We start from the raw sequence: 19,803 nt of genomic DNA on the forward strand, positions 1-19,803 counted from the left end.
AGCATGGCAAATGTACAAGCCATAAGTTTGTTAAATTGAAAAAGGATATAAAATCATAAATCATCATATTGGAGGGAAACTTGAAAATTATAAATAGTTTTTCATGTTAGCAAGATTGATAAATAAAACGCGTATTACTATGAGAATATTGGTAGAACCAGGCATGTTAATATATATTAGGACTACTGAATGCACGGTGTTGCACGGGTGATAAAAACAGCTTATAAACAGTGGCAGACAATGTAATTGCTATTGGCTAAGTTGACTAATTAACAAAATTATCAAATTGGCGAACCTGAGTAACTTAAGCTAGCAACTTCAGCTTGTCTAAACCTTTGCTATAATAAGAGCCATGAAGCTAGCTCGTGATAATAACGTGACATGCCATGATCCCTCACGCAATCATGATTTTCAAGCGTACTAGTAGTAACCAATAGTATTTCAGCAAGCGCTTTAAGTGAGTGTATTTTACCCAGTGTAATGAGTATGTGCACAATTATTCATCGGCGAGAAACCAAAACTATATCGCTAAGACTAGACGTACGGATAATGAACATTGACATTTATATATATATGCCGGCCGAATGTCTGGCGTTCTGAGTAACCTACCAGGTGAGTTACTAAAATTTATTGGGTAATAATTTTCTTAACCGTGCAACACAAGGCATTTAGCTAGTCTATATAAATCTCTAAGTTTGTCGCGTGTCTATCCAGTTATAGTGATTAAAATCTAGCAATAAAACTCCGTATTGCACAAGATTTGATCTTAGAACCTCCCATTTACAAGACAAGAAGCTAACCAATTAGGCTACACGAGATGCAATGGATACAATGGGTGATCTGGGTTACACTAAAGGGGTGGTCACACGAGTGCCGAACCGAACTAAATGACGCAAAACGACGTCGCTCTCAGCTGTAAAAAGTTTGGCCGAAAACATTTCTGGCCGAAACGAACTATTTCGGTCCTGCTCGGAATTTCGTGGCCGAACCCTTGCTCTTATTGGCTGGTTAAAATTCTAGAATTCTAGCGAGCACACATCACATTTCTCCTTACGTGCGTGTGAGTAAAGTTAAAAAAGAAATGGGACGATCCTTTTATTTCGTTAAATAAACAACATGAAGCGATTTACGACAAGGTTCACCCGGACTTGTGATTGTGTTGCATAAATGTAAGATGGTGCACTCAAGTTTTGCATAAATGTAAGAGAATGGTTGTGATTTTCTTTCGTGTAGAATATAAGTAATGTGTCATATTCATCCTGATGAAGTATCGTTGACTGATTTATTTATGTAAAACCACAGTACTATGATAAAGACTGTTTTTGTTTGTTATGTACTCAGCATAGAAAAACATTCATGTTAATAAAAAAATATAATTATGTTGATGGGAAGGGTTGGCAAAATCTTTGTATCGAGTGATTTATTTTGAGCAGCTGAACAATCTTCTGATAAATCTGCTGTGTAATTATAATTTATAATTGTTCCTCAAAGTTTTTTGTTTAAAATAGAAATATTTAACTCAAACGCATAAAAACTACTAATGAAACCGTGTCCTGTCTCTACACGTATGGTATCTAGGAAGCGAAGTGACTTCGGATGCCGTGTGACATGTGCCATGAACCGAACCAGCCTCCGAGCCGATCCTACGTCGGTTCGGTGCTCGTGTGACCACACCTTAAGCCTAGCGACTCTGCGTTACATTACTCGCAGTCACTAAAGCTTGCTCTCACGGCTCTTATTAGTAAGTTTAGCGATACGGATACTAGCTTACTCAAATTAACCAATGGCAACTACATTACCTGCCACTGTTTATAAGCTGTTTTTATAACCATTATCATATAGTATATAGATGAGCTCATTCATCGCTGTTATGCTCAGCTGTCATCTGTGTTTGATTTGTATCTCAACATATCGACTCGCTAAGGTATAATGATCAAATAAAATGTCAAGCTGGCAGGGCTGATCACACTGATTTTGAGAAACGACATTGTTCCCCTTTTCATATCAAAACAGTAACAGCTCTGTTGAAAAACTGAAAATGCTAAGCTGTCCGCTTTCCGATATAAAGCGTGAAGTGCAGGCATGGTGAATTTCACCGTTCAGTTCACATCATAGGAGAAGCGAGGATGACACAATAGGACAGTTAAAGTTCATGTAACTTTCATTAGGAACATGAGGTATATATCTGTATTGCTTACACCTCTGTGTACATGTAAGTACATGTAAGTACACAGACTACAATGTTAATAATTAGTTCCGAGCACCCTAACGCTTATAGGATTATAAATGATACAAAGTCAAATACATTTAAATAGCCTAATACATTCCAATATCTTCTCACACTTACTTCTTTGGCCAGTAGAAAAGAAAAAAAACTAAACTAAACCTTTCAATTAAATTACAGTACAATAACTGATAGTATTGGTTTGCATTGAGAACTTTTATCTTTTTTCTCATCCTTTTCACTTGGGTTATGGTTCATAATTACGACAATTTTATGTAAAGTTAAGGGAAGTGCACACCTTTAGCACTAATTTAAATTAATTTTTTCAAATGTTTTTTCTAAACAGGGAGATCTATGGAACAAGAAGAAATATGTGTATGTCTTGTAAAACTGTATACAGTAAAACCAAAATATATCATCACTCTGATGTCTGTCTGTTCATGTGTCAGAAACCAGGTTTAGAGATAAGAATGAAATATTTCTTTCATCGAGACACCAGCTCGGGACATTCTGCTTGGTTGACCGACACTTTTACATCTGCACTAATCAACTACCTTTGGGTATTGCTGAATATTTGTGCAGCTACTTATTCGCTGCGGTTTATCAGCACATTTAGCGACTGCTCACTAGACTACCAGAGTGATACTACATATACTAATAATAGAGATACCCATATATGTCATATATGCTCACTAGACTACCAGAGTGATACTACATATACTAATAATAGAGATACCCATATATGCCATTTTTTTCTCAAGTGCAGCAAAGGAAAAAATGAAATTTCTAGGCCGATTATGAGATTATCATTATCTAAATTGAATTTGAGATCTTCGACCGGCTTTACGCTTTTCTTTATATCAAATATTTTATGTAATAAGAAACAAAAACTTTACATAATTTCTTTACATTAACTGGATGCTATGTTATAGGAGGTTTACGTTATAGGAGCGTCTACTAGTTATAGCATGTTTAGTATTCTCCCTTAGTAAGGCTATAAGCTAAAGAGTGATGTCTAAATATGTTTGATATATGAATGAATTTTGTGATAAAAAAACACATCAGCCAAAAATCTAAATCGTCAGAAAACCCGGGTCCGCTAAACGAGGTATATCGAGCATAAAAGGAGACTATCATGAAATCTTTGAATAAAAATATAAAAAGGGAACAAAAGATCGAAAAAAGAATGAACTACTTGTATGTGACCTACATTTGTCTCGGACTGTCGGATGAGGTAGTCGCCGTGGTCGGCTAATCTGCTCAACCAACTCTCCGCTTCTGACCTCGTGATTTTGCCATAGAACCACTCCTTGGACTCATAGTTGGACCCCTTGGCGTATTTGAGTCGACCTTCCGTGTCCTCATCTCTAGTGAACAAAGATCCATATGATCAGCATTACGATGCAAGACGCCTGTTAAGTTGAGATGACCAGAGAAACAATTGAAACTGAAAAAAGTGTTTGAAAGAATAAAATGAAACTGCGTTGTGCGCAAACGAGCTCAAGTAAACTGCTTTAGTTAAATGTCATAACAAAGTCTGCCTAACCAGCATGAAAGTCTAAGATAAAAACCTTAAACAGGCGTAGCAGCTGTTTAACTGGCACAACAACACAATACATTAGACTTACAGTAACTCTGACTACATAAATTCTTAAGATTTGTCCTCTCCTGACTGAGAGTTGTCCATCTAGACACGCTTGCTAGGAAGCGATGGTTGCAACAATGAAAATACATCTTGCCATAAGTTTAATAACTATGCTATTTGATGCCTCTACTTATGAAGTGAATTCACCCTAAGAATAGCTTCGTACGTTAAAACCATTGGGTGTTGGATCAAAAGTTCTTATAGGAATAAAGTGCAATTTGTTTAATTGGTTACGATGCCCAATAACCTGAGGTTATTCCTTAATAAATGACAGAGTTGATTACATTTTATTTAAACAGATCAATTATATAAACCTAAGGAAAACATATTAAAAGATGAAAACAAAAATTTAAAATTTTTTATTTTTAACACAAAAGTCATCAGAAAAATGATCATCATCAAAAAGGCTTTTATTGTTAATGTACTTGATAGATATGTGAATGGAAGTTTAGAAACATGGAAGGTAGGTTTGTAAGTAGAAATGGTGATAGAGATTTTGATATAACTTGCTATTGTTTAAGATGAGGGTAAGTTCAAACTAACTTAGCCGAAATAATTTTAATAATTTTTTTAACAAGCCTTTTCACTCATATTTACGTAATTATGATACTTCAGCAAACTCAAAACATTGTAGGTTAGAAACTACTGCAGTTATATGTGCGTGTGTGATGTTTTATAGCGTATCATTTATAGGTGAAGCACAGAAAGTAACCAACAATACAAAAAAGAAGTGAAACGGACTGCCCGATAGTTCGAGACTAACAACAGGACAAGCTCGCTGGCAGTTTGCAGAAGAACGGATACAGTTATGGCATCATACATGTGAGTGAGCACCGGCAGCACCAGTGTCACCGGCTGCCCACAAGCGCTCTGCCAGCTTCACTTTTATAACATTTGAAATCAAGTCATAAAAGTCTTGGAAGTACAGTATTTATTGAATAATTTAGCTGCAGGGAACAAAAATATATCTCTCACCTTGATTAGTTTTAAAATATTGTATTTTAAATGTATTGTTCGTCTTTTGTCTGGTATAGTAACTGCAATCAATTAACATATTTTGAGAAATTAAAATCTTTAAAAATATTTATAAAATGCAGCACAAGGCAGAATATAAAAAGCATTTTTATAGGTATTATTTCAATGAAGAAAAGCTATTAATTACTGATGTTTTTGCTTTGATACATAAAACAATCCTTACAGTTTTTTTCTGTAATAACAAAATCTTTTCCAAATCTGTTGAGCCAGTATAGCCCTAAAACTCTATGCCTGAAATTAGATGAGGCTAGAAAAATGTATAATACAGGTCAATCAATTTTTTGGTGTCAAAGTATTTTTCCACATGGTGCATCATCAAAAGTACACAACGTAACTTATAGATTAATTGTCAAATATTTGCTAGTCTTTTACTTTGCGTGTTGAAGATTGTATGTTATTCTGCAGAACGCCTTTTGTTGCAGATTTACTATTCCCCATCTTCATTCATCTTTTTATTATTAAATGATATTTATTTCAAGGCATGTCCATACCACAGTTTAAAATTGTTAACATTCGATTTATCACTTGCACAGCGACCCTCAAGGTTACAAAGGTGAAACTATTAACCTCTATGACTAGACCAAAATAATTCGAAATATTAAACCTCCACTGTTAGATGTGTTCATCTGACAACAGACATTGATCACAACGATGCGACAGCAAACCAAAATCTTCTGCATCGCTAAATAGAACCTTTAAAAGTTCCTAATTCAAATATATAATTATAGTTCTGGCAAACTGTTCTAAGCACAATTATTTAATAACTCATTTAGACACTAAAAATGACACTAAATAAAATTGGATTTGCTTGTCCATTCCTATAGGCGACTCTAGTCACATTTACAATAGAACCTTTAAACCAACAAGGTTGGCTACTCCGATCGAATTACAACTCCTAATCTTTGTTGTCTTCGATGAATAATAATCTAAAAATTCTAACAATTGACCTTAGTTTAAAATAAATAATGTATTCAAACTCCCGTCTACAGAAAGAAAATTTGCTAAAGATTTCACCGTCCTCGGTCAAACTGATATGATTTCTCAGGGAGTAACCCAAATATCCTAGCAAGCAATTTGAGGCACAGGTTTTCTCTCCTATAAAAATATATTTTAGGCAAGACACTCCTTTGGTAAGTCATTAATAACCAGGACAGACGACTCCTTGATTCATATGTCGATTGATCAATTTTGGCTTTTTTTTGCTCAGTAGAGCAGTGAAAATATCAACATATTAGTATGGAATAAATGCCTGAGATGTTTTCAGAGTCAATATTTCTGCAATTACGTAAGCTAGCAAAGCAAGTTGTGGTGTATCGAAAGCCATTTAAATAATTTTAAATGAATGAAAGCCATTTAAATAATTTCACGGCCTTTTTCCTCCACATCTAATTAGGTCATAGCTACTGTAATCAAAATTTAGTTATGTTTAGACGACTGACAAACAACTTATAATGAATTTTTGTTACAATTTAGAATAATACGGAAAATAGAATCACTTATTTCCAACAGTGGTTTCCATTAATCACTCATCAAAGTAAAATACGTGCTCAATCAATAGAATCAATCGAATCATTGATGCGCTACTAGAATTCCATTCAGGTTCTGGATAAGTCAGAAAACTGTAATAGCAACTTCAAACAATTTAAAGCAGTAAATTATTTTATATTTAGTAAAAAACTGATGCTTCCAAGATCCATAAATAATGAATATATTTTGATACTGAGTCAAAACCTGCGACCGACTGTTTGGCAGTGAAAGATCACTTGTTGGCAGTAGTTCATAGCCTTGGTTGGCAAATAAAAGTAACAAATTGTTTCCTATTGAACTATATAACTTCTCAGTAAATCAAGAGTCTAAGAATGTTGAAGTGGAGGAAGAACTCACCTGTCTAAATAATCCTCACTACACGCGGTGTGTTCTGTGAGCACTTGCACGTAGTTGATAGGAACCAAGCCTATCTTTCCTCTATCATTACGAGCTTTCCACCAGTCAGGATCCTCCGATGGTTTGCCGATTATTTCAAGCCTGTGAGCGAAGGGATAGAAAATAACGAGACTGACAACCTTAACTAGGGGACTATTGTCCCAGACTGACTCTATCACGGCAGAAGTTGAGCATACCAACCATACATCCTTGAACTTTATATTCTTATAACATGATTGGATTGTCTGTAAAACATAGAGTTATATCTAGCGAGTCTGTAGAAGAAAAGGAAATGTCTTAGCGTTATCTATTGAATGGAATGCTCACCGTTCGTCTTTAACAAAGTTGAGTTCCTCAGGATTCTCAGATTTAAATGGGTAGAGAGTTAATACGATGTCGAGAGGCTCTGCTGAAGGTTCATCTGTCATATACGCTGCCTGAGAGTATAGCTGCTCAGCCAAAGCTTCCACGTAATTGCTAGGAAACCATCCTTTCTCCGAATCCTTTGTACCTACATGTGCACAACACTAGCGGTGGCAATCTCGCATGCTTATTGACAAAATGACCATATTAGAATGATGGTTCAAATTGAGAAGAGACACTATTGTATTCCAATATTAGTACTAGCCGATATACATGTATTTACATCCTTTAGCAGAGAACTAGCATTATCGCCAGTTCAGCAAATTTCCTTGAGAATGCTGCAGCATTTGATAAACCAATCAAACCATAACATTGTGAGATAATAGTTAAAGCTGAATGTAGTTGTGCTCTCTTGCTTTACATGAGAAGAAAATCGCCGAAAATACTATCATAGGCAAGACATGGGATGTTGAATATAATATTGAACCACACATATTATATGTGGTGAAACATAGATTAGCAATAACCATTTCAAGTTCAGGCAACCAGTACATATGTATAGAAACCTCTCCATGTTGACATAAATTGGGCAAATCTCAACTGAAAAGTGGGTGTGCCTAAAGTGCTGCCACAAGAGTCAAAACTGAGCTCACAAAATGAACATTGTTCCAGCTAGTTCTTGTCCAGCAGCTGACAATTCAATTGAATCGAATGATAGTGACGAAATAAATGTTGCAAACGCGATTAATATATTTTCCAATCAAACACAAGCTTCCGTCAAATATTTGAAACTAAAAATTAAATTTAATAAAGACCGAATGCCTGTTTTGTGAATTTGAATTTCAGCTGCAATCATATTCCCTATGATTATAAATATACCTTGCATTCTGCGATATGTAAAGTTAGCGACGATGATCATTGGCCAAATGGCCATTTGGCCAATGACTGTACAGACCAAATAGGCACAAGGTTAAAACATCTTACATATGCACTCTCATTGAATGACAAAGGTTGGCTATACATAGTTATTAATACAACTATTCGCATCGTAAACGCCCTGTCGTTAGTCACCACTTTATACTGAATTCTGTATGGGAATGAAGCCATTGCCACCATTTGTTCTGCACTACCCAACCACGAACTCTCTCAAATTGATCAGAAGTGTAATGGTTCATGTCGAGCGAGCAAGACAGTGAAATTTTACATCAGATGTTGATTAGGCATAAGAAAGGGGAAATATTGAATTCATATTGGATAAGTAAATATTGAGACACAATTTTCTTTTCTTAATCCTGCATGAGAATTCTTTTACACTGATAAAAAAAATCATTCTAGCTTCATGATTGTTTAGTAGTAGATTTATGTCAAGTCCTGTCTGAGTGTAGTGGAAAGATTAAATTCAAGAAGTTATAGTAGCTGGTTTACTCTGAGTAACTCCATTGTGTATGCCAACATATCGGTATAAATATTACATATGGAATAACTGTTCTTCATGAGCTTTCATCATAGTTTCTTATAAGATATGACACTGCCAACAACGTGGAACAACTTACAGTCATAGCTGAATCAAATAGATATCTTAATTTGTATAAGAAAAGCAAAACCATCCTCTCTAGAATTTTCCAGCTGGTGGCTCAGATTCCTCATAGAGGGATCCCTGGTGCAAACTTTCTCACATGAGGTAATGTCTTAGTGGGGTGATATATTTAGTGTTGGGCCGATATATAATTTAGTGCCGGATAGGATATCCTTGCACTTTTGTGTCGGTTTTTCTGGTGTCGGTATCCTCGGTATTTACCATCTTTGGCTTCCTTTGCCAACTAAGAAAGGTATTGTCGGTATTGTAGTTCGGTATATGGGTTTCCGTGTGTGTTTAACTTCAGCTTACCTACTGCCCTTTTTTATATAACGCAGGTGGGGGATAAATCAAATATAAAACGTATAAATATATCAAACATATCAAATATCAAATGGGGGTTTTATCAAATATAAAACCTACCCTACAGGATGAAAATATTCGTTGGTCATAAAAATTCGCGATTTCCCGAACAGTCAATCCCGCGAATTATTAAATTCAGTGAATAATTAGTTCTATTTTTAATCACAAGAGAGAATAACTACTGCATCAAATTGAAAACTAGTCGCTAGCCTAGTTTTTAATGTAAATACTAAACGTAATTGAGTTCCAAAACAATTTTAAAATCATTGCCTGAGCTTTGAGCTAACACCATTGGCAATGCATCACATTTATTTACAAAGTTATTCGAGGTTGTCACAAGATATGCAAAATGGCGTCATCGCGAAAATAGCCGCGAGGCAGAAGTACTAAACGTAGCCGAGTTCCACAACTTCTTTAAAATCATCGCCAGGCTTCGAGCTTTATTGCCATTGCGTCAAACTTTACAAAATTATTCAAGGTTTTTACAAGTTATTCGGCATGGCTTCAGCATAGCAAAAAAGCTCTCCTAGTCTTTTTACATTAGAATCAACTCCATCAATCTCTAATACCGAAGTCAAGGATGATCATGACTCGGATCTGGACATTATGGTATGTATTTGATTTACAGTGCAGATACGTTTTTCCATAATCAACTGCATTAGTTAATTCTTTTGTTTAAAAACTGATCGCTTTCATCAAATACTTCAGCCTATTGTTTTGTACTTCCTCAACACTTGTTAATATTTTTTCTGTTTTGTGTTTCAGATTGAGAATGAAACAACCTACTCCGATTACAAAAACTAGAGACAAGTAGTAATATTCATCAAGGCAGGAATATAGGCAGAAAGGCAACCAGTCAACCTAGACGCCTTCATCGACAACAACTCCTTGATATCGCTGTAGCAAACATGATTAAATTATATATTTTATTTCATGTATAGATGTACTATAATTTATTACAAACTTGAGTGTACAAATAAAACATTTCAAATACAAATAAAATTTTACAAACGATGAATGGAGTAAATATAAACAGTTTAGTCCATATGGTGGTTGTCTAGCAATAAAATTAAACTGGTACTCTTGATATGTGAATACTAGCGTGTAATGGTGCTTTCTGACTAGTTATTTTGGTAATAGCAGCTCTGTCGCTGTCACTGTCTTGGGTAGGTGTTGATCTCTCGCTACTACATGGCTGGTAAGGAAGTTATCACCAGAACTCTCCTTGTGGCTTACTAATGCAAAGTTCTGCTGGTTGGCCAAAGATTTGTGCTCGTAAAGGCAATTTTGCTCCTTTTTTAAAAACAGATATTCTTTTCGTAAGTAGCTGCGGTCACTTCAACCTCAATTTGACACCTCAAAATCCCACCAGACCTCCCTGAATGATTGGTGATCTTCTAAGAATGACATCTACCACCCTTGCAATCATTGTTCTTCGGTGTATGATACAAATCTCTCTCTCACACTAAAACAAATAATGAAGCAGTAGGGATGGAAAAAATTAGTATTGCGTTTTACCGAAGAACCAAAGTAAAATTCAACTAATTTAGTAAATGTAAAAAACTCATTACTTACCACAAGTTGTTGGCTTATCAAAGGCCTCCAATGCGATGAATATTCGTGAAAACCTCTGGACGCAGCAAAAATTGTTTACCGTAGAATAGCACGATCACCTCGCAGTTGTAAGCTAAATAGAAACCGGAACACGTGGTGTGCGCATGCGTAGGAATATCTATTACTAGCCGCAATAGAGTTAACTTTTCCTAGAGAGTGGCAGTTTTTAGCCGCGAATAAATTCATCCGCGAGTATGCATGAAAAGACAATTTTCGCGAAATATAACTCCGCGAATAAATTCATCCTGTAGGGTAATATAAAATAGATATAAAACAGATAAAATATAAAACGTATATTAAGTTTTACATTTTATCAATGTAAGACGTAATATAATACTAGATACCTATAGATAAGCGTGGTAATGTTCGTTGAAGAAAGAGTTATAATTCAGTTCGCATATGTTGTGTTTTCAGAATGTTTGAGAAAAATGTTGCGATTGCCAATGTGCTCTGAGCGACTCTTTTTGATTAGGGTGTTCTTCAAAGATGGGTTTTTGCGTAACATCAATTAAAGTACGATTTTTCTTTTTCATTTTTCTCATTTCTTTCTCATTCAGTTACATAGCAATTGTGGGCGAGACGTCAAATGAGCTCTTTCATAAGCAGCTCATTGTGCGGCAGATTCTCCTGCGCACACGTCGCTGGTAATGCTGTAGCCTGTCAAATACAAAAATCTTTCCGGATAACCAATTACCGATAGGCTTTCACGGATAAATACCGATCATATTAAACCGGCCGCGGATAACTAGCTGTCACCGAAAATGATTGGTTTTTCGGATACCGGTAATCACTCGGTGTCGGTGAAAGCGGATAACTCCTTACCCGCCCAACACTAATATATATGTACCACATATAACTACCAGGTGAGCCAAATACGGCAGACGCAGTACGGCCACAGTTTGACCTTGCATCAGCTGGATACCTAATCAAATCAGGCTTACTAGACAGTTTTCAATGCTGTTCATTTCACTACATGATGTATAGTTTTCTATGTATGATTTTGTTGCCACAAGAAAATAGTCAAGGAGACTAGGAGACTAACGCAGCTGACAAGACAAAATGATGTGTTGAGGTTGTCAACAGCAAGCGCTGTTATATTTGGGTGAGTTAGTGTTATGTTTAGAAGATATGCAATACACTGATTGCGTCAAGAAAATATTTCAACTTCCTCATGCTCATGGTTCCTACAATGACCTGTGCCTCCAAGTATTAATACCTGCAAATGATCAAGCAACAGTCAGAGGTGTTCCTAGATCACTTACAGACGGAGCTATTAAACATTAAAGTAAAAGCCAGTTGGAGGGCGGTTAGCATAAACCTTGAAAAAACGGGTTGCACACAATTGAAATTGATTCAAACGCTTTTGTGATGCAAGAGCGCACAACTCAATAAATTATCCCCTAGATACGAGAGCTAATGTAATAGGCAATGACACCATCAACATAAAATAGAAGCATGAATTTGACCAACCTTTCCACCATCCGTCATTGGACTGTTCTATTACGATGACCTTGTCCCCCTTGCTGAAGGACAACTCATCAGGCTGCTGCGCTATATATGAATACTTGGCTGTCACTGTGGAACCGATGTGCACGTCTGGAGCTTCCCCAGGACCGCTGGAATGATGAGCACCATTTTCTGCAAAGTTCTGTGCCAGCTGTTGTATCTAAAAAGAAGAAACATGTGACAACTCTGAAATAAAAGGAAAAGCACACACGGAGACCTCGATGGTCACATGATCATGCCTTGGCGCAAAAATGCGATAAATTCTTATTCATGAAACTTTGTATCTTTCTTTAGAAAAAACCTGAACAAACAGTATTTACACATACAGTAGGAAATGCACAATGCCAGCAACAAGACCATTGGAAATAATAAGAGCTTCCCACATACACAAATTCACAGTCTATTCCAGAAACGAGTTGGATCTCGTGCTATCTTCCTGCGATAAATCATCAAGTGTAGGCTATGTTGTTTTTAAGCTAAAAGTCACAGCAAAAATGTGATGCTCTAAGGGTGTTGATTTTGCTCCGAGTCGGAAGAGAACGGACAATGACTCATTCACACTCATCTGATGATCACAGATGATAGATGACTCATTTGCAGCCAGACGGCAACGTTGAAAGCCCGCTATTTTAACACTAATTCCATTCAAGATGGGACATGTCTCGATGGGATGAGACTTAATTCAATTACGCAGTTGGGCCGTCAGCCATGTATTCAATTTGTGTCGACTACACTTTAACCATTTTTACAATTAGCAGGTCTCTACTAAAATCAAAATAAGGTCTCAAAGCGAAATGAACAAGTAACGCAACAGTTGCATCTGTCCAACATTAAACTTTTCCTATGATCATCGGGTCAAGGCTATTTCAGTTTTTTATTAACACGATTGTGAAATTTACTGTACTTAAAGTTATGCCAAACATTAAGAATCTATTGTCCAAGGTAATGATTTTACAAGCGCCCTGGTACTCCCAAGATGGCTGTCACATCCAAGTTCCATAATTATTACCACTGATTCATCTGCAAATGATATCCTAGGAAGAATGTGAAGCTAGTTGAATCAACAAAAGCTTCAGTCACGACAGCATGGTCACCTTCAGCTGTCGCTATAGTCATGTGTGTATGTATGTATGTATGTATGTATGTATGTATGTATGTATGTATGTATATATGTATGCAGGCCTTACTTGGCAAACTTAAAACTTACTTGGCATTGGTAATCATTAAAAAACCACATTTTTTGTTGCAAATAGAAAACTGAAAAAAACCTTTCTGTTAGATGAACAAAAGTGTTGGAATTTTAGTAATAAAATAGTTTCCGAAGAAGTCGAGATAGTGAATTGAAGTTTATGGTAACAGAAAGTTCATACACTTGAACATGGAATGGTAGATGTAGTATGTAGTGTCCAGTAACAACCACACCCACTATATTGTAGACCTACCATAAGTCAATCAAACTATTTGAACCAATTAGAAGTAGAAGATTGTTTGACAGATTAATTCTAACGTTAAACAGCCATGACACTAAATTTAGTGAGATCAGTACCTAATGAATACATCTACCATAGCAACTGCCAGCAGACCAGAGAGCACCTGCTGGCTCATTTCAAGATAGCGAGACACTCACTAGCGGGCTGAAAACTGGTATAGAAGTCATAACACGGCTTGGTAGGCAGCCAACAAAATAATATTGTCATAACAGCCAGTGTAATCGTCAGAAAGATTCAGAGGTTTCCGGAGCAGAAGATGTGTAGACCAAATATTATAAACTGTATTGTCCTATGATTATATTCCCAGATAAAGTGTCTTCATCTCCTGAACCATGTCATGCAAAACATATTAAAATCTCTTTGAGGAGTTATGAGCTGACAATCAAAAAGTGGTGATTAACACTTTGTATAAATAATGTACAGCGGCCCTTGCAGTTACGATGACCCTGTTATATGACTTTTCACCTTACGATGTCGGGCAAGATGATTTGCCACCTCCATATTAAATAGTTTTCGCCATACTGATATCAACTAAAATTTCGCCTGAATACGTCGAAATGACAAATATGCCGATATGCTATTTGCTGACACCCCTCATACAACCCATGAAAGAGATACGATGCTCGATCTCTCAGTTCGGCGTTACTAGTTACTGTGAAAATGAAACCAGAAACGGATAAGTGATAAAATTAGCCGATAAAAAAGTTCATTAAAATAGTTACAAATAAATACTGAAACTGAGCTTTGTGAATGTGCTTAGTAAACTAAATTCATTTGAGTCAAATTCCACAATTATGTTATACATCTGACTCGAACTTAAAAACTCCCTACGATACGTACTGCAAATATAGTACATTGTAACATTAAATTTTATTGCAGATCATAACCACTATACATAGCTATAGTTAACATATTATTTTGTTACTAACTTTTAATATATACAGTAAGTATATAAAATTTTTGAAGATTTTCACAAGGGGGTGTTTGCATTCGGTGTTTACTATAGATTTCTATACCCCTCTATACGAAATTTTTGCATTATACGATGCCAACACGGGAATGAATTAAAATCATATGGCTAGGGTCCACTGTATTGCAAAAATGATCCATTTATATCAAGCACAGACCGTTTGAAATATCCATGAAGCATAGGTTGTCTGAGAGAGATTTGTGCACTCATAGGTGTAAATGTGCATGCACCTGTTGGGAGACCTATATATGGATGACTTTTTGAGAGACTCATCTATGAATGAATTTTTCAGAGAGACCATTCATAAATGGATCTTTTGAGAGATGGTCGAGGAACTGATGATGTAAGAGTTTTCTAACACTAAATGATCCAGTGTCTCCCATTACCATAGTAAGTCCTCCATGCCTCATCACACCTATTCATTAGAGACCATTTCTTGACGCCGACCCCTCATTGACATATGATAACTATTGACACCATCAGTGTTTTATTCTATTCAGACCAAACTATGAACTCCGTTTCCAAGTAAAAGCATTTCTAGCGTGTAAAGCTGTAATTAAGGTGTATGTAAAACTTAGATATCATTACGAACTATCGAATACACGAACTACTATCGAATACTATCGAACATATGAACATTACGAATTATCATTATGCGAACGTATCGATTTATCCTGCTATAAGCTTATAATAATCAGATAGCTATATCGGCTTCCCAGTTTACACAACCGCGACAACTGATTGCACAAATACAGATTGCCCCAAGTGTTCGGAAAAAAACTGATTGTTCCTTAGTAATTGGCTGGCTATTTTAGAACAGAACATATTCACCATGTTTCCATGATGCGCAGTGCTTCGATGCAGCCCCCTCCGAAGTCGAGGGGATTGTACGTTTACATGCTGCGCAGTGGTTTTCAGCAAATTAGCTAGAGAAGAGAAATTGTATAAATCGAATCACCGGATGGAGACATAGAATCGATCATGGATACCGAACGTCAGAAATGGTCTTTTTATGCTTCTGTTGTCATGATACTTTTATTTACAATACACATTCACAAGGTTGTACAAACCTTAACACAATTTTTACAAAGTAAAATGTTTTATTAGGTATGTTTAAATAATATATTATTTAAATGTTACTGTAGGACTTGCCATTTATTTTTCGAAAAAGTGTTGGCATCGATAACAAAGTCCAGGAATGTAATCACCTCATCATCCTCGTGGGTACAGACCATAATTAAATTTAAGTGAAAGAAAATCGGAAAAATAGAAAAAAAACAAGATAAGTGTGGTAACTTTTGTACTAGTTTATGACCTTTGATGAATCTGCCTCCACAGCAAGAGAGCTATGCACAGCCACTGCGCAAATGCCGTTTCCTTGCTGCGAATTTGCACTGGCTTCGCACTGATCAGTACGCAGTGATTTCAGTGCGAAGACGCGGTTTCCATGATTTGGAGAGAGCGCAACTCCGAAGTACTGCGCATCATGGAAACATAGTGATTATTTGCTAGTTTGACATAGAATCCACTCAGCAAATGCATTAGAACTGTGGAACAACTAACAACATCATGAGGTACCAGACTGAGCTAGCCGAAAGTAGCTACAATGAATATCAAACTTTAAACAAAAATATGGGAGAACAATTTCATACAGTGATGGATGAGCTGCCATAGTTTAATATATGTGGTCAAAGAACTCTCTATCTTTGTAAAACAGAACCAGCGAAGGCATATAAAGAGCTGAAATTTATGAGCAGAAGAGAAAAGTAGGTAACATATATCATTTGTAAGCGAAAACAAATAGCCTGTAGAGACAGATCGACGATATGATTGGTCAGCCATACTGACAAAATAAGGATATGATTGACCAATAGCATGACTGACCAGTGATATGATTGGCCAGTATTAGGCCAAACTAGTGATATGATTGGCCAGTCGTGTGACATACCGGTGATATAATTTGCCAGCATTACGACAGACAAATGATATCACAAAACATCCCTAAACTTGTAGTTATCCTCTAAATGTCGCTTTCAATGAAGCACAAAATTTACTCTATCACTCGGTGTCGCTAATGAATCCAAGAAAACAATTTCTAGCATATACCACACATAATTGTAAGGCAAAAGTTCGGCCATGCAAGTCTTCAAACAATGAACTATTTCGCAAGATTTGCAACGATGCATCGGCGCATATCCATCCAGTCAAGGAGCCTTACTAGACTCCATTACGATCACATACTCCGAACAGAGTTAAAACTACTGTAGCTCCCATACAATTAAACTACTGTAGCTCCCATACAATTAAACTACTGTAGCTCCCATACAATTAAACTACTGTAGCTCCCATACAATTAAACTACTGTAGCTCCCATACAATTAAACTACTGTAGCTCCTATACAATTAAACTACTGTAGCTCCCATACAATTAAACTACTGTAGCTCCCATACAATTAAACTACTGTAGCTCCTATACAATTAAACTCCTGTAGCTCCCATACAATTAAACTACAGTGCACCCTCGAGATACGATGTTAATCCGTTCCAAGGCTGGCATAGTATGGCGAAAAAATCGTATGTCGGGGTATAGAAACCATTGCAATTATACAATGACAAAAAAGAAGGTAAAAATCGTCCAAAATTTTTATAAAAATGCTGTACATATTGAAAATTAGTAACAAAATAGTATGTTAACTTTAGTAACTATAATTACCTACAGTAGCTGCATTGTATTAAATGCACCTAGTGATTATAATCTGCAATACTGTAAAATTGTAATCTGTGTACCAAATGCAGATCGTACGGTAACAAGCTCTTACCTTCAAAAGGTACGCATAACATAAACGTTGAATTCATTTCAAATCAGTTAAGCTTGCCCAACTCACCCTTAAAACCAAGTTTTAGTATGTATTTTGAACTATTTCAATGAATTTCAACTGTTATCATGAAATTTTATCCTTCCTAAGTTTCTGTCTTCACTTTCATTATAAAATTTAGCGTGTCTGGTTGAAACCTTTTTCAACCAGAATTCAATAAGACCGAGCGATGCAGTTATCGAAAGCGGCCTCTCACACACCTGACCATTTAATGGCTACCGGAAAAAAAAGAAATTTTATTTACTATACAGGACGTACATTACCTTTGGAGTAACGTGACTTTAGCTGGTATATTGTAGAGAATAAAGCAGAGAGGAGGCAAATGGGTATCAATGCTAATTATATTGCTGTACACTTGAAGATTAATTTAATACGTAACAAAATGGAACTTTTAGCAGGCTAAAAAAGGTTGTCTAGTCCTGTCCAATTTTTCTTCTGGGTTAAAAGAAAAAAATTGCTGGTGCAATGCAGAAAACTGCTAGCTAGCTAAAGCTTGTAGAAGGATCCAAAGAAGGTGCTACAGTAGTTTTTCTTGTATGGAATGTGCACAAGAACCAATGTAACCATACGTAAGTTTGTGCGTATTTATACCCTAGAGAAAAGGGCTTTAACAAGTTTCAGAAAGTAATGTAAATGCGTCAACTATTCTGAGTAGTTAGTTATATATGAGTTACATACATTCGATGAATCGTATTCACGTAGGAGATAACAAGCCCACCTGCAAAGATATGGTTAAACAAGAAAATAAAACAAAATCAAAAGGAAACAAATAAAATGAATAAAATATAAAAAACACATCAAACAAGAGATAAATAATATATATTATACATGCATTGTTTTAATGTACCAGTCCACATCAGTAAATTGAACACTTAAAATATTTCTGTCACTGAGGGGTTTTCTGTATCTTCTACTTCCTCGCCGTTACTAAATGGTTGCTCCTTTTGAATGCTGATCGCGTGCATGACCTAGCTCCTTCAAATATTCAGTCGGAAGCTCTTTTTTGTGCTTTCTTTAATGGAGTTTTTGTTTTAATAATAATTGCAAATGCTGATTGGTTGCGATCATATTCCTTGACAATGTTAATAATACGGGTGCTTTGTTATTTATGACATCCAACTTTGTTGACATGGAAATCATTTTTCCTTCGTTTTGTAACGTTTGTATCAGTCTCAGATTCCATAGCTAACGAATTAAATGTAGATACTTGTAGTTATATACGTATGCTGACTTAAAAGTTCATAGTAAAAAATATAATAACGCTACAAATGAATATTTGCTCTCGCTTGTGTATTTTACACGAAATTTTCCATGCGGAATGCTGACATGAGAGAAGTTGATTATCGTGTCTCTTCTAAACGTTTTGAAAATTTTTTCGGCAAACTATATTTCGTTGTCTTTTTTATTTCGACATTCGTTATGAGCACACCGACCGCCAAATTTTAACTCGGGCGAAACTTTTCTCAAAATTGTATGGTGAAATAAAATTCGTATAACGAGGTGAAGATATCACAATGTTTGACTTCGTAAGGTGAAAAAAATCGTATATCAGGGTAATCCTATCTCGAGGGTGCACTGTACTGTAGCTCCCATACAATTTAACTACTGTAGCTCTCATACAATTACACTGGAATCCAGGCACCTCACATGAACTTGCATCACATACCCTCTAAGTCTAAGCATAGTGAACCAGGAAACACTCCAATAGCACAACAGACCTACTGTATGGCATCGCGATGGTACATAGATTTACCTAGCTCTTACCTGCAACCTGTCCACGGACTTCTTTCTACCCAGAGTTCCTTTGCCTATATTCTTCAGTGATTCCAATATGGAAGGTTTTATCCTTTTGACGTAATTAGAAGGAACGAAGCCAGTTTCTTCCTTGAAATTTTTAACCTAAAAACAGATGTTTTACATGAAACTGGATGTGAACATATAGCTGAAAAATACCGCTAGAATTTGACAAAAAAACTACTTCATAAGTCCCTCATCTGTCAGAAGACTGTCCAGCAAGAAGCAAAGATGTGGTGTCCAAAGTGGTTTAAAGATAGGAAGACTAGGGTGCTACTTAAAAAGCCAGGTCTAGAGGGCAAACAAGTGCAGCTATAAAATGCCTTGACAATGAGTACATTTAAGTTAAACTGCCAAACTGACTTTGTCTGCTGCAGCACGGAAAGGGTCGTCTCTTTTAACTGTCTAAAGCCAGGTAGAGTAT

General features: G+C 36.1%; 1 protein-coding gene across 2 annotated transcripts in view; it reads right to left on the reverse strand.

Annotated features, from left to right (window-relative positions):
* The window catches only part of LOC137405738 (cytoplasmic protein NCK2-like), a 39,644-nt gene that overhangs the window by 1,015 nt on the left and 18,826 nt on the right, over positions 1 to 19,803 (reverse strand). For both annotated transcript variants that reach the window (XM_068092112.1, XM_068092111.1), the window contains exons 4-8: positions 19,350 to 19,484; positions 12,214 to 12,409; positions 7,155 to 7,338; positions 6,789 to 6,929; positions 3,435 to 3,591 (exon numbers count right to left, since the gene is read on the reverse strand). In XM_068092112.1, the coding sequence (XP_067948213.1) occupies positions 3,435 to 3,591; positions 6,789 to 6,929; positions 7,155 to 7,338; positions 12,214 to 12,409; positions 19,350 to 19,484 (813 nt within the window). The remainder of the gene's footprint in view (positions 1 to 3,434; positions 3,592 to 6,788; positions 6,930 to 7,154; positions 7,339 to 12,213; positions 12,410 to 19,349; positions 19,485 to 19,803) is intronic.

This window comes from Watersipora subatra, chromosome 10, assembly GCF_963576615.1.
Source record: "Watersipora subatra chromosome 10, tzWatSuba1.1, whole genome shotgun sequence".
NCBI classification, from domain to species: Eukaryota; Metazoa; Bryozoa; class Gymnolaemata; order Cheilostomatida; family Watersiporidae; genus Watersipora; species Watersipora subatra.